We start from the raw sequence: 15,070 nt of genomic DNA on the forward strand, positions 1-15,070 counted from the left end.
GAAGACGTCTGCGTACCCCCAGCGGTACATATACCCCTGTGCTATCTTTGCTAACCATTGTGCTATCTTTGCTAAGAGCCATCTGGCTTTTAGCTCATGCAATAGAGACTCATACACTAAGCTTCTGAGGACCCAGGTTCGACCCCGCCCAATGGCAACTGGGGTCTGTCAGCATTACACAGCCACTACTGTGGACACAATTCTGTTGATTTAAAGGTGCCTTATACCAGCATAGTTTATTCCCTTTCTCATATGGGAATGTGATATACTGGTTTAAGCCCCTTTATACTGGAAGATCTGCATCCACACTAAGGAGGTTGAACCACTTGAACTATATTAGCATAGTTAAAGTGATACAGCTTTTATGTATAGACATGCCCTTAGGTGCCTATTTTTCAGAATCTTAGCCTGTGTTATTCCCTGTTTTAATAGAATAGTTTATGTATTACAGCATAAATGTATTACAGCATTTGTTTAAAAAAAACCTTCGTTTCATGAGCTCACATGTCTTTGGTAGGAGCAAATTTAGCATGTACATTTAACCAGATCACACCATTCAATACATTAATAAATTATAAAACAGTGAAAACAAAAGTAATAGGTTTGTCATTCAATCTATTTGCCTAGATTTTAGAACATTATAGATATTTGTACCATTTTATTTGAAGTCAGCAGACTTAGAAAATATATCTATTTTTCAGACTAGAGTATTTTTAATTTTTTTTTTCTAAACACTTTGCCTGTTATGAAGCTAAATTCCAGGTTTTCCTATCTTTTGGCCAAGGGCAAAGAAAAATACAGACAATTCCATCAAGACACTTTTTAATATGAATTGAATAGGAAATTAAAGAAATATAGAACTGATGGAGGAAAAGGACTGATCATATTAAATGCCATAATATTTATTAGAGCATATTATTTTAACTTTAAAAAAATCTAGCTAATATGCAATTGGCAGTCAGATTTCATTACATAGAGCAGGTTTGAGAAACCCGTGTTTGATGATTTGGGTGTTGTTTGAATTGAAGACTAACATAAGGAACAGTGGATGAAATTCAGTTCAGTGCATAGGACCAGCACAAGACTTGTGTGCATATTAAATTCCGCTTAGTTTTGGGGACTTTGGTGATCCCTTTGCCTTATACTGGTCCTCTGTGTAGGGGTGAATTTCACCCACTGTGAAGGTTGACAGCAGAAGTTTGACCTTTCTGCCAAAAATTACATATATTTCTCCATATAGTAGGATTCATTGGATATTAAATGAAAAAAGTCATCCCTTTAAAACAATTACTGCCAGAATCTTAACATCCCAGTACTTGAGTTGGGTGACCTAAAAACAAGCCTAGATTTGTTGGCTTTGAAGTCAAAAGCTTGATTTTAGCAGGGGCACAGGAACTCTTAAAGTTTCTTGCATGCTCCCATAGCCTTGTATTGATGGAACTGATAATTTGTCCATTTCATTCCCATGAGTGATATTCAAAAACAGAACAGTGCAGGACAGCAGAGAATTGAGTGGTGCATGCTCTTTTCATATGTATGTCCGTATCTTCAATCCCAGCATAAATTCGTTCTCAGGGCCTTCAGAATGAAGTGTAAAACTCACTTATTTGGCTTAGCATTCTCACAGCAACAACTAAAACCAACAACAAAGAAGAGAGAAGATGGGGGAGAGTATAATTAGATACGATTGCTACAGTATTTGAAATACTTGTTGCACTGAGACTACTGCAAGAGGAGAGGTAACAGTATTTAGTTACTTAGTCATTTGTAATTTTCTATGGGAGACCAGTGTGTTTCCAAGTCTTTTTTAAAGGCATGCACTTTAAAGTAATTTTGTTGAAAGGTGGGAATTCATGAAAATCTCCTTTGTTTTTTCTTGGTTCTCCCTCATAAATATGCAAACTTCTGATGAAAAAATTCAACCAGTTCTACTTTAAATCTGCAGTTTCTAAAGATATCCATTGCTATGCTGTATTGGAATAAAAGAAGTACCTTTAAAAACTATTCTTTGAAAAGATTTTATTACTAGCAGAATATAAATGGGACTTTAAAAGTTCAGTACTTACAGAGGAAGTTAGCCTCTGGACTATTTACAGCATGGTTGCAACTGATTCACAGGAAAACATATAAAATATAATGCTTTGTTGAATTAGTGATCTTCTGCATAGTGCACCTGCTAATCTTGGAAGTTTACAGTGACTGTGGATCTACGTCTTTTACAAGCACAATATACAAACAAAAATAGCATGAGTTAAACAGTAATGACCTTTGTTTGTGATGATCTATATAGTAAGCAATTTGACTCCAGATGATTGGGCTATATATGTGTGGCAGGTGGCTTATGTAGTAATACATAAGACAGAGCTGGTACTAGGATCAGTTTGAAGGTTTGCCACCCCAACGAGGGTTCCTCGACACATTGAGACTAAGGCAAGTGCAGTGCTTCCAGAGCTCCATAAATGCAGGGGGCACACAGCCACTGCTTCACCTCTGCTTTCACTCCCTCATGGTATCAGCTCTGCTTCACCTCTCAGTTTCTGGGCAGGTTGATGTTGGTTTAGGGACCAATCTTACGAGTCCTTAGACTCTGAGTGTGCAATGACTGTGATTGTAGAGAGACAACAGGAGAAGACCTTTGCATCAGTGCTTTGGGAAAATAAAAAATGAAGAAACAAATAAATACCACCATGCTTGAACTATTTACTAGGCAGCACTGGAATGCTCTACACTGTGTAATAAATGTAATTAACGTGGTGGCAGGAAAGAGTGGAAGGATGGTCCACAGGTTAGGACAGTAGCCTTCCACTCAGAAGAGCCGAGTACACATGCACCTATGGGAGAAGGTGAACTCCTTGCAAATGTCTACCTCTTTTCATATGAAGCTTTACTAATCATACTAATGAGCTTTTCTAATAGATGCAGTCATGTGCAGAACCAACAGAACATTGGCAGACAGTTAAGAAATCACTTTAAAATATCTAGTGCATATGTGTAAAACATGTTTTTTTCCTAAACTCGTATCGCTGTAACAAATCAAAAACAATCATCACTGAAAGGCACATCTGCAATGTAGGAAATAATGTCTCTGCCAAATTTCAGATATCTACTAGTGACGTGTTGGCCTGTTTTTAAAACAATAGTTATTTTTTTAATATATACATGATGGGAAGAGTGGGGAGGGGAGTCAGTTCACTCTTCTATTTTTTTCCCAATGGCTGAAACATTTTGACTCTCACTTTCCACAAAAATTTGCTCCAAGACTAATATTGAGGCTGCCAGATTTCACTGAGAGTGGCAAAAATTTGAGTTACAAATCAGTGAAAACAGTATCTTAGATTGAAAACACTTGTGAAACCTTCATGATAGGTGTTTGTCTACCTATGTTTTACCAAAATAGTTTAATAAGCAATTGAAACAGTTTTGATCTGAGATTGAAGGAAGCAGAGCATGAAGTCAGCCACAAATGAGGTTGGAAGATGCAATGTTTAGGGATTTACAAAGCCTAAATCTTCCCATACTGACCCTTGTGGAAGAAAGAAGACTTGCAAGGGATCATTCGAGATGGGAGTCCTTTTCACGCCCCACCATGGCTACATCACAGCCATGTGAACCTGGGGCTTCTGCTTGTGCCACTCTTGTTTTATATGTAGGTCCACTCTGTGTGTGTGTGTGTGTGTGTATAGATAGACAGACAGACACATGTTTAATTTCTCAATGTTGAAAAGAGTCCAAAAGTTAATCTAATAAAGAGAGAGAACATCTGTGATATTATTGTCTGATGAAATAACCAGAAATATTAATACTGTAGATTTATAACATTTTTTCTGGTTGCTATGTAAAAGCAAGAATCCTATTGTGAGCTTTTCAGAAGCTAAACCAGCTGGAGTTCGGCAACCGTAATCTGATCATTCCATAGTGAGAATGAAGTGAACGATGAAAATTAAAGCAGTAAATATATCAAAATATAAGTTCCTGGTCAGCATACATAATATTTGCTGAAAAAGTTGCCAACCTGGGTTCACAGTGCTCTGAGTTTTAAACTCCTTCTTCAGTGTAGTAACACATTACTTGGGGTGTTGTTTGCTAAATACTGGGAATGCAGTAGAAGTCTGTCCTGTACAGATTTACTTTTCAGCACAGTGTGGATTTAATCTGAAATTATCAATGTAGGCATATGAAAAATAAGGCATTTCACTTAAAAATAGGGCTTCCTTTAAATTAGTGATCTCTTACCAGATAAGCTGCTTTTTCTGGTACTATTTTTTTAGTTTTCAACTTCCTTTGGGTTTTAAAATAAAAAAATTTCACTAACTCCCAAAAGTGTAAAATTCCCACCCTCCCGCACCATGCAGAGGATCAATGCAAGACCTATGAACCACTTAAGTATTTAAAATAGAGTTTAGGTGGGATTTAAGCGATGTATAGTCCTTGAGCTCATCTCTATAGGGGTGACTTTCATCTACCAAAGAGAAGAACAGAGCTAATTTTACACTAGACCAAGCCATCCTGCCAGGATAGCTCAGGAAAACTGGGGAAAGTTGAGGGCATGAAGAGAGGTTTACTGTTGCTCCAAAAAGAAGTCCAGGTGATGAATCCAGGGACTGTTGCACCAGCAAGCTCACTGCCTTCTTCAGCTAGTCTCTGGAGATCGGGTTGGTTAATAATCTGCTGCTCGCACATTCACAAGCTTGTTTTATCATGTGGCTTGCAAAAATAATGGCTATTGGAACAAACAAAAAAGTCAGGCCCAAATCCCACACGGTGTTGGCAACTGAGGTAATATTATGAATAGTTTTTCATTTTGTTTTTTTAATCTGGAGTTTGGTCAGTAATTGTAAAGTAAAGCAGATTTAAAGCCTAAAATGTTATATAATTTCATACAAGAATATCCATGTAAAAATAAGCATTTTGTCTCAACCACTTGCATACAGGTACATTCTTATTTTTTGTATAGATTTGATTTCATAGGGAAAATAAGAAGGGCATCTAATAGTATAAAGCTAAAGTTCATACCATAAGAAATCTGCAGTGGGCAGAGGGCACATGCATTCTGGATCTCTGAAATATATTTTGCAACAGATTGTAGGATAAGAACAGTGGCTATAACTGAGAATATTGCACTGATTATATATCATTGTGTAGCCTGCTTATTTTAATTCCCAGGTACTCATAGCCTGTTGACAAGTTTTGCTCCTATTAAAATTAAAGTTTTCAGGATAGTGCTTTACTTAACATGTAACAGTATGTGTACTGTTATGAAATTGCATGTACAATTTAATTACATTATCACTAATTATAGGAAAACTTAGAGGCCTATGTACCGTTTCTTCTCAAGGTCCTGTCGTGGTTCACAGTGAAGTCAATGGCAAAATTCCAGTCAGTTGCAGTGAGAGCACGATGGGTCTCAGAGAACAGTGCATTGGAAGGAAAAGTGTCAGTACTGTTAATCTGGGGGGCTTTCTTACTCAGAGCAGGAATATTTCCAGTCCCTGCAATGCTGATGAATAATATTATTGCTTTGGAGGGGAGAACATGTGCTATGCAGTCTTTCTCCAACCTCCAGCAAATACTTATACAATATTTGAGCAGTGAACATCAAGTGGACAATCAGCAAGTGGACTGAAGTACTTGCTTCCAATTGATGCATGTCAGGAGTTAAGTGATTTGGGGACACTCTTCTGAGATTGGCTGAGGCTGGAAACATTTGGAAAGTGATACTTGGCCTGGAGAAGAGGAAAGAGCAGAGCTTCTGTTATCCTTTTGCACTCTCATCGGCTAGTCAGCTAGTCACAGTGACTATGTGACTCTGGAAGTGACTGTCTGCTCACAAAAGGGTGAATATGAAAGTAAAAACTGTTGCTACAGATTAGAAAAAAAATGATTATATAGAGGAAAAAGAGGCCGATAATGAAGCCACTAATGAAAGTCCTATGATCTCCACTTAAGTCCTGTTTGCACTGGGGTACAAACAATGAATCTTGACCTGGCTAAAATTCAGTTTTAAACTACTTTAGGAAATCTGTTGATAAAGTTTTATGGCAAAACGCAACATTTCTAATAATTTCTTGAAATGCACTGGGGACAACTTTTTGTTCCAGAAAGTGGAGGAAGTAACTAAATGGGACATCCATTTTAGACTTTATTCTGACCAAAAGGGAGGAATTGCTAGCAAATATGAAGGAGGAAGGCACATTGGTGAAAGCGATCATGAAATGACAAATTTCATGATTCTAAAGAAAGGAAGGAGGGAGGGCAGTAGAATAAGGACAATGTATTTCCAAAAAGCAGACTTTCACAAACTCAGAGCACTGGTAGGTAAGATCCCATGGGAAGAAAATCTAAGGGAAATTTAATTCAGGAGAGCTGGCAGTTTCTCCAGGAGACAATATTAAAGACACAACTATAAACTATCCTGATGTGAAGGAAAGACAAAAATAGTAGTAAAAGGCCAATATGTATCCATTGGGAGCTCTTTAATGACCAGAAAATCAAAAAGGAATCCTACAAAAAGTGGAAACTTGGACAAATTGCTAAGGAGGAGTACAAAAGTATGACATAATCACGTAGGAAAAAAATCAGAAAAGCTAAGGCACAAAATGAGTTACATAAAAAGTATAGGGATGTAACGGGCAAGACGTAGTTCCTTAAATATATGAGGAGCAAGAGAAAGACAAAGGAAAGGTATTGGTCCTCTCTTTAGCAAGGAAGGAGAGCTAATAACTGGTGACAGCAAGAAAGCTGAGATATTTAATGCCTATTTTGCTTCAGTCGTAACTAAAAAGTTTAATGGTGACCACATACTGAACACAATTATTATTAACAACCAGGGTGAAGGAATGCAAGCCAAAATGGGGTGGGGGGGAAAGTAGGTTAAAGACTATTTAGATAAGTTTGATGTATTCAAGTCAGCAGAGCTTGATGAAATTCATCCTAGAGTACTTAAGGAACTAGCTGACACAGTCTCAAAAACACTAGCAGTTATCTTTGTGAACTCCTGAGGATGGGTGAGGTCCCTGAGGACTGGAGAAGGGTAAACATAGTATCGATATTCAAAAAGGGGAACAGAGAGGACATGGGGAATTATAGACCAGTCAGCCTAATTTCAATACCTGAAAAGATAATGGAACAAATTATTAAACAATCAGCTTGTCAGCACCAAGAAGCTAATAGGTTTATAAGTAAGGTTAAGATTTTGTCACTGTTATTTTTTGTAAAAGTCATGAAGAGGGCACGGGCAATAAACAAAAATTCATGGGAGCCCATGACCTGTCTGTGATTTTACTAAAAATAATTGGTGGCCAGGGTGGGTGGGGGTGGGGAATGACAGCTGGAGGCCCCTGGGTGGGGACTGACAGCTCGAACCCCAATGCCCTTGTGGGGGGCACAGCCCCAGTTCCAGCCATGGGGGTGGGGGGTACAGCCCCAGGTCCGGCCACAGCTGAAGCTGTATGGAAAGGGTGCACAGCTCAGGCTCCAGCCGCAACTGCAGCCACGGGGCAGGGGCACCCTGGTGGCAGCTGTGGGAGTGGGGGAAGGATGATGGTGCACAGCCCCGGCTCCAGTCCTGGCTTCAGCCACTGGCAGCTGAAGCCAAAGAAATCCCAGAAGTCCGTTAAAGTCACAGTATCCGTGACTGCCATGACCTGCATGACTAAATCGTATCCTTAGTTATAAGCAACAGCCTGCATGGACTTGTCAAGAACAAATCATCCCAAACCAACCTAATTCCCTTCTTTGCCTGACCTACTGGGTACCGGGGAAGCTATAGATGTGATATATCTTGATTTTAATAAGGCTTTTGACACAGTCCTACATGACATTCTCATAAGCTAACTAGGTGAATGGGGTCTAGATGAAATTACTATAAGGTGGGTGCAGAACTGGTTGAAAGACCGTACTCAAAGTGTAATTATCAATGGTTTGCTGTCAAACTGGGAGGGCATATCCAGTGAGGTCTTGCAGGGATCATCCTGAGTCCAGAACTATTCAATATTTTCATGAATGACTTGGATAATGGAGTGGGAACTATGCAGATAACACCAAGCTGGGAGGATTTGTAAGCACTTTAGAGGACAGGATTAGCCTGGCCTTGACAAATTGGAGAATTGATTTGAATTCCACAGAATCAAATTCAATAAAGACAAGTGCAAAGTACTTCATGTAGGAAGGAAAAATCACCTGTACAACTAGAAGGGGGGAATAACTGGCTAGTTATTATTATATTATTACTATATTATTATACTATATATTACTATATTATTATAGTTATTATTATTGTAACTCGGTATATTAACAAGATTCAGGAGGTAATTGTCCCACACTACTTGGCACTTATGAGTCCTCAGTTCAAGTACTGTGTCCAATTCTGAGTGCCACACTTTGGGAAAGATGTGGACAAAGTGAAGGGAGTCAGGCGGAAAGCAACAAAAATGATCAACGGTTTTAGAAAACCTGACCTTTGAGGAAAGGTTAAAAAAACTGGGCATGTTTAGTCTCAGAAAAAAAAAACCTGAAGGTTAAGTGTTTTTATAAAGAGGATGGTAATCAGTTGTTCCCCAGACCCACTGAAGATAGGACAAGAAGCAATGGACTCAATCTGCAGCAAAGGAGATTTAGGAAAAGCTTTCTTACTACAACGGTAGTTAAGCTCTGGAATAGGTTTCCCAGGGAGGTTGTGGGGGCCCCATCTTTGAAAGTTTATAAGGTATTTCCTTTCCCCTACCTGGGACTAGCCTGTCTAGGGACAATATGGCACATCTCACATTTACTCTGGCTCTCTTGGTGGTGGTGTTGCTACAAGAAGCCAGATGCTAGGGACACTTTACACTACTACTTTACACAAGTAGTCTCATTGATTTCAACGGGTCTATTTGCATGAAGTTTGCAGAATTAGGGCTTAAGTCTCTATTTTAAAAAGAAAGCTCATGAAGAAACACAGAGTAATTTTTTGAGTGGATGGGGGATTGGAGGGAGAGGGAGAGAGATGATTAAACAACAAGCAATGTATAGTCCTGATACTGCAATATACTTTGTGGTGGAATTGCAGAATTAGGGCCCATATTTGTAGTTTTCAGCAAGGCTGCAATACTTGCAGAGATCAGCATTTCTAATTATTCTCAGCTCTTTGCAATAAAAATGGAACGTTGCTATGCAGAGGGAAAGACTTTAAGAAGTGAAATCAGTTCACACATCTCTGATTTCTTTTGTGGATTTTCAAAAATGCACAAACAAAACGTGCCCTGTTTGTTTTCTAGTAAATAACACTGAGTTAATCAAGGGGTGATATGCAACAAATCAACTAACTGACTTTAATCTTTTCTTTTTACTAAGTGAAAATACTGCATATAAGTGTATTATTGAGACCTACCTAAAATAAAAAGCTCTAATTTTTATATAACCACTTACTTCTGTAAACAGATCACACAGTGAGGAATCTATTAATACCCCACTGTAAAATATATACATAGAGGTAGCATCCTGGTTTGAGAGAGATAATGGGACACCCACCTCTTTCTTTATCTTCCTAATGATTTAACTTAGGATGATTCAGAAATGGACATCCATGTTCAGGTCATCAGCAGGGGTCCGACTGTAAGCAGTTGGGAGACTAAAATTCTCTGCAGGACTTATCCTAAGTAGGTAGTGTATAGTTTATGAAGTTTACCACTTATGGCAGCAATATTCTCCTTTTGAGCTCAAGCCTGCTTCCCGATGCAAATGCTTTTATTCAGTCTCATTGTAAGATTCAATTAGAATTTGAAATAGCATGCAAGCTAGCCATGACTATCAAGATTTGTGTACAGTAATATGTTTTTGCACTGTGTACTCTTTACAAGGCTATTTGAACAAAGATTAATACAGTCATTTGAATCCATAAAATAATCACCACATCTCTTTCATCACACAGTGATAATAATTCTTCACTTGTTTAGAATAAAAAAGTCTACTACGGTTCTACTGTTCCCCTTATGTTTCATTTTCATATGTTGGCTCTTGATTTTTGTTGTAAAATCTGAACCCACTAAAATGTCATTCAGTGTCCAGGATTCTGTATTTGTATTGCTTTATTGGTCATATTATTCTAAAGCATTTCCTCTTTTTGTTTCCATAGGAAATGATCTATTTTTAGTTGCAGTGCATGAACTGGGGCATGCTCTAGGCTTGGAGCATTCCAATGACCCTACTGCAATCATGGCTCCATTTTACCAGTATATGGAAACAGACAACTTCAAACTACCTAGTGATGATTTACAGGGCATTCAGAAGATATATGGTATGTCATTTTTTTTATTACACATATTAAATAGTTTGCTTAAGAACATATTTGAGGACAAATTATATATATATACACACACACACACACTCTGTCAGCTGTAGTCCCAGAGGCCTTGATCTCTTGCTGTGAGAAAGCCATGGATTTTGATGAAGCTCTCTTATTTAGTCCCACACTATTCACAGTTTGCCTCTAAATCTGCACTCCGCTGGAATGATAATCTTAAATATTTAAACTGCTAGTGAAGAATATCTATAAAGGGATCCCAAACTATTAAAATATTAAGAAACGCAGGCCTTAACCATAACCTGCTCATTTCCAAAGTGCTCTGTGGCACCAGCTTATATAACTGGAGGATTGGTTGGTTCTCAATATATCAGTTATAAAAATGTGCAGTTCCCTTGGTAAAGCAGTTTTGTGGTCCCAGCACCTCCCCTCTTCCCCCCATTCTTATTGCAATGAATATAGCAAATTGATTTCAAAAGCTTGTTATTAACAAACCAAGGTTTTGCACAACATGGCATAGTGGGGGTGGGGAGGAGAGGGAAAATCCTGCTCTTTAAAATATATATCAGATTTGGCTATTGTGGCCTAAAATGAAAGAAACATCCACTGTAAATAATTTCTCATTTTATTGTATTCAGTCAAAGAAAGAAACATAATTAGAAAGAAAAAAAAGCAGTTTACTCATTGCAGGTTTAAGGTAACACAGGACTCTCTCTGACATTTCCACAGGCAACTTTTGTAGTACATAAGTTTTAAAAAGCTTGACATACACAGTTAACCATTAAAGAATCTGCTTTGCTAAATTAATGGAGCATTTACATTTACATTCTTACAGTGAAAAATCTGTTCTATCTGTATGTTAATGCTAAGTGACTGGTAGATATCATTTGCATGTGCAAACGATGTCATTTAAGTTCACTAATTTGTTTTGCATTCATTACTTTTCCAATTTAAATGTCTAAGTGGTAAGTGTTCTCTCTGGGTTAAACTGACTTTTAACAAGGTCACATTTCTTGCTGATCTTTTGCTGTTAGGAAAGCCGGATGAGTTCGTAAAGAATAATGGTGCACCTCTGATTAGAAACCAAATACATCTATGCTAAATATTGTATTAAGTGATGTTATACTCTGGATGTTCCAGAAAGGGAACAAAGTGATTGGCTTGTTAAAATTTATTGTATATGGTTAACCGAAAAAAAGAGGTTGTTTTTCATGAACTCATAAGTTGGTAGTCTAGACAAGGACATTTTGCCCATATACTAAATAATAAGCTCTAACAGCTGTATGCTGACTTTATTGCTCCTGGGAAGTGATGCCTGACAGCACTACGAAATTGCATGTGGAAACTTTGGTTTGGATTTAGAATCATTCAAATATTATCCATTGCAGATTAATTTCTTTGCTGCCTGTACTAAAATCAAAAGGTGATTTGGACTGAATGTCTGAAAAAATGTTACCCCTCTGAAAATAACTATGTTGAGCTACACTATTCATCACAGCCTAATTAACTGTAAATTATGAATGTCATGCTCCTTAAAATTATGAAGGAAATGTCTTATTAAATTTCACTGATGGTAGTTTGGGTTGCCTTAAATATTCAATCAGTAAACATTTATCCTGGTTAATTTACTTTCTTTGATCAAGTACTGGACATTCAGATTTCATTTATATTAGATTTAATTTTGTCTCAGGTTGCAAAGATGCTCCTTAACCTACTGTCATGCAGATGAATTAAAGCAGACTGTTTTGTCATGTACAAATAGACGCTGCAGTTAAATTGATCTAGATAGATAGCTACACAGAATGGGCAGACTTAAAAAGTGTGTCCTACTTCCAGAGATATTACTGGTCCTACAGAGATGTCATATATTTAAAATGGAAAATATCACTAGACCCAATAATATCTCTAGAACTGGAATGAAGTTTCTTAGCCTGCCCATTACACATAAGGGTTTTTAACAGCATGAACCTAGAATGACAGTATTACTTACAAATAGTAAAACTATGAATGGACTAATCAGATCATCCTAAATGAGTGCCATTAAAAGCTTTGTATTGCACCACATCATGATTTATTCAGCATATGTCAAATAGTTTATAGCACAGATATTTTAGAAATGTTACACAGAGGGTTTTTATTGTTATTATTTTGCACTATTTTTAAGTTTGGACAACCTTTTCAATCCATTTGCCCGTAAAATCAAATGTCAGGGTTGCCATGAGTCCAACTTTACAGGATTCATAGGGAAAAACATTAACAATTAATTTCAAACATTTCTTTAAAAACATCTAAATATGCATTCTATATACATAAATGCCCAACATTTAAAGCCCAATCTCAAGACCTTCCATAGCTAGAAAGGTGCTTTGTGCCCCAGCAGGAGCTGGGAAAATATCCTTTCCTGTGACCTTGTCTTTGTATCCCTGATGGTTCAAGCCTATCACTAGTGCAGAACTCAGTTTTTCTGGGCCGAAACTTAGGTCAGTATAGTTGGAGGGGTTGGGAGAGAAATTCCACCTCTGCGGTTAAGAAGGAAATATTTTTGAGTCTGGTTGGTTTATAAAACAAAAAGGCAGCTACAGAAGCAGCTCAGAAGCATTGAATATTAGAAGTAGTTCAAGAAAAGATAGATTAGTGGGAAGACAGCAGGTTAATTTGTCAAAAGTGCATAATAAATGCAATTTATCACATGCCTGTATCATTAATCACATAACCACGACATGTGCTGTGTATGTGGATGGATGGATGGATGTAGGTATTAGAATGTTCAAAAACATGGGTTGATGGTAGAATTATTAAATGCATTTGTCAGGACAAATTTCCCACATTTTACATAACCAATGAAAGTTTTGTTCTCACCAAAACCGTTCTATACACTGTTGTTCAAGCACAAACTGTTTACCATGTGTAATCTTAAATTGTGGTGGATTTTGTGGTCTGAAAGCTTGTTGGGGAATAAAGGAGGAAGGTATCAGAATTCCAGCAGTCATTTTTTTCTTCATAAGTACGTTGACTTTATGGATCCAAAGCACACGTTGTTATACTCTATCTTCACAGATCAGAATTGGAAAAGAGCATATTACACCAACTAAGCCATTCCTCTGCCAATGCAGGAGTATTCTTTGGGGTATATTTTTGTAGAGCTGTCTGCAGTGAAATTTACAGTGATCTAAACAATGTCCTGCTGCTGACATTTTTAAGGTCCACCTGACAAGATCCCACCACCAACAAGACCTCTGCCAACAGTGCCCCCGCATCGTTCTGTCCCTCCAGCAGACCCTCGGAAGAATGACAGGCAGCCTAAACCACCTCGGCCGCCCACTGCTGACAAACCTTCCTATCCTGGAGCCAAACCAAACATCTGTGATGGGAACTTCAACACTCTAGCTATTCTTCGCAGGGAAATGTTTGTTTTCAAGGTAGGACACTGTGAATTTTTTAGTGTTACATCAAGTGTCTGCATTTCTAATTTTTTCAGGAAACAAGCTTTCATTCATCATGACTCCACTTTCCCAGCCTTCTCACAGTTAGAAAGTTCAAGAAAAGAAACTAAAGAATAAACATACAAATGGCTTAAATGTCTAGCAGAGCATTGCTGTAATGCTTTATTTTTGGAATACATTCATGTCAGCAGAAGCTATAATGCCTCGAAATTTAAGGGTAAGTAAATGCAGCATCTTATGCACAGATTAAAAATACTGCATAATTCAAGGCATGAATAGAAGCTGATAGGAATGATTTTGTTGGGAACTTAGCCACTTCCAGTCACATTGGAGTTATTGTGTCTTCAGCACACACTTCTTTACAAGGACCTTGTAATTTAACTTTATAATTAGATCAGTCATTTATAAGGGATGTTTGTCATAGTGTAAAAAGAAAAGGAGTACTAGTGGCACCTTAGAGATTAACCAAATTATTTGAGCATAAGCTTTCGTGAGCTACAGCTCACTTCATGTAGCTCACGAAAGCTTATGCTCAAATAAATTGGTTAATCTCTAAGGTGCCCCTAGTACTCCCTTTCTTTTTGCAAATACAGACTAACATGGCTGCTACTCTGAAACCTGTCATAGTGTAGTGGTTCCTTTGATACATGTTTGAGTAAAGATCTTTGCTATAAGAACTTCCTTGCAGATGTTTTATTGTTTATTTCAATTCATGATTTTGTCTGGAGCTGCGTATATATGGTGCATCTCTCACCAACTGGACTAGCCTTTTCATGGAGCGGCTTCACTAAAGGTTCAAAGACGACAAATCTAAGCAAAGCCATTTGTTAGAAGAATGATCTAGCAGAGCACCTTGTATAATTTCCAAATTGCACTGCAGGCTACAGAAATAACAGAATCATTATTCAGTCTTTTAAGTAAATTAATTTTCTGACAGTTATTGTTGTGCAAATTGCCAGCAATAAGCGATAGGTAATGTTAAAGTAGTATATTATCTTGGAATCAACAGAGATGTCCTAAATTTGGCTGAACAATGGACTAGGTGAGATTTTTGTTTTGTAAATATATGTTATGACTCTTCTTGATTTCAAAATTATACCTAGTGAGAACAGGCATTTTCCTCCATGAAGTTTTTCTGCCAAGCCCTAGGGGAAAACATTAGCAACAGGATTAATTTGTCCTATCAGATTGACCTGCTGGTCCACAAATCCAATATTTTGCCATAGCTTTTGTCTGCTTTTCTTCTGTGCCCTGTCTTTGCAGAGATTGATAGAATACTCAACACATTTTCCCCTTATATACCTTCTCCAAAGAACCTTTTATCAGTACTCAACAGCCCTTGAATTGC

At 37.7% G+C, this 15,070-nt stretch overlaps 1 protein-coding gene across 3 annotated transcripts in view; it reads left to right on the forward strand.

The window, feature by feature from the left end:
* MMP16 (matrix metallopeptidase 16) overlaps positions 1-15,070 on the forward strand; it is a 244,300-nt gene that overhangs the window by 162,225 nt on the left and 67,005 nt on the right. For all 3 annotated transcript variants that reach the window (XM_037892333.2, XM_007052915.4, XM_043539387.1), the window contains 2 exons: positions 10,112-10,273; positions 13,481-13,698. In XM_037892333.2, the coding sequence (XP_037748261.1) occupies positions 10,112-10,273; positions 13,481-13,698 (380 nt within the window). The remainder of the gene's footprint in view (positions 1-10,111; positions 10,274-13,480; positions 13,699-15,070) is intronic.

Source organism: Chelonia mydas, chromosome 2 (genome assembly GCF_015237465.2).
Source record: "Chelonia mydas isolate rCheMyd1 chromosome 2, rCheMyd1.pri.v2, whole genome shotgun sequence".
Taxonomy (NCBI): domain Eukaryota; kingdom Metazoa; phylum Chordata; order Testudines; family Cheloniidae; genus Chelonia; species Chelonia mydas.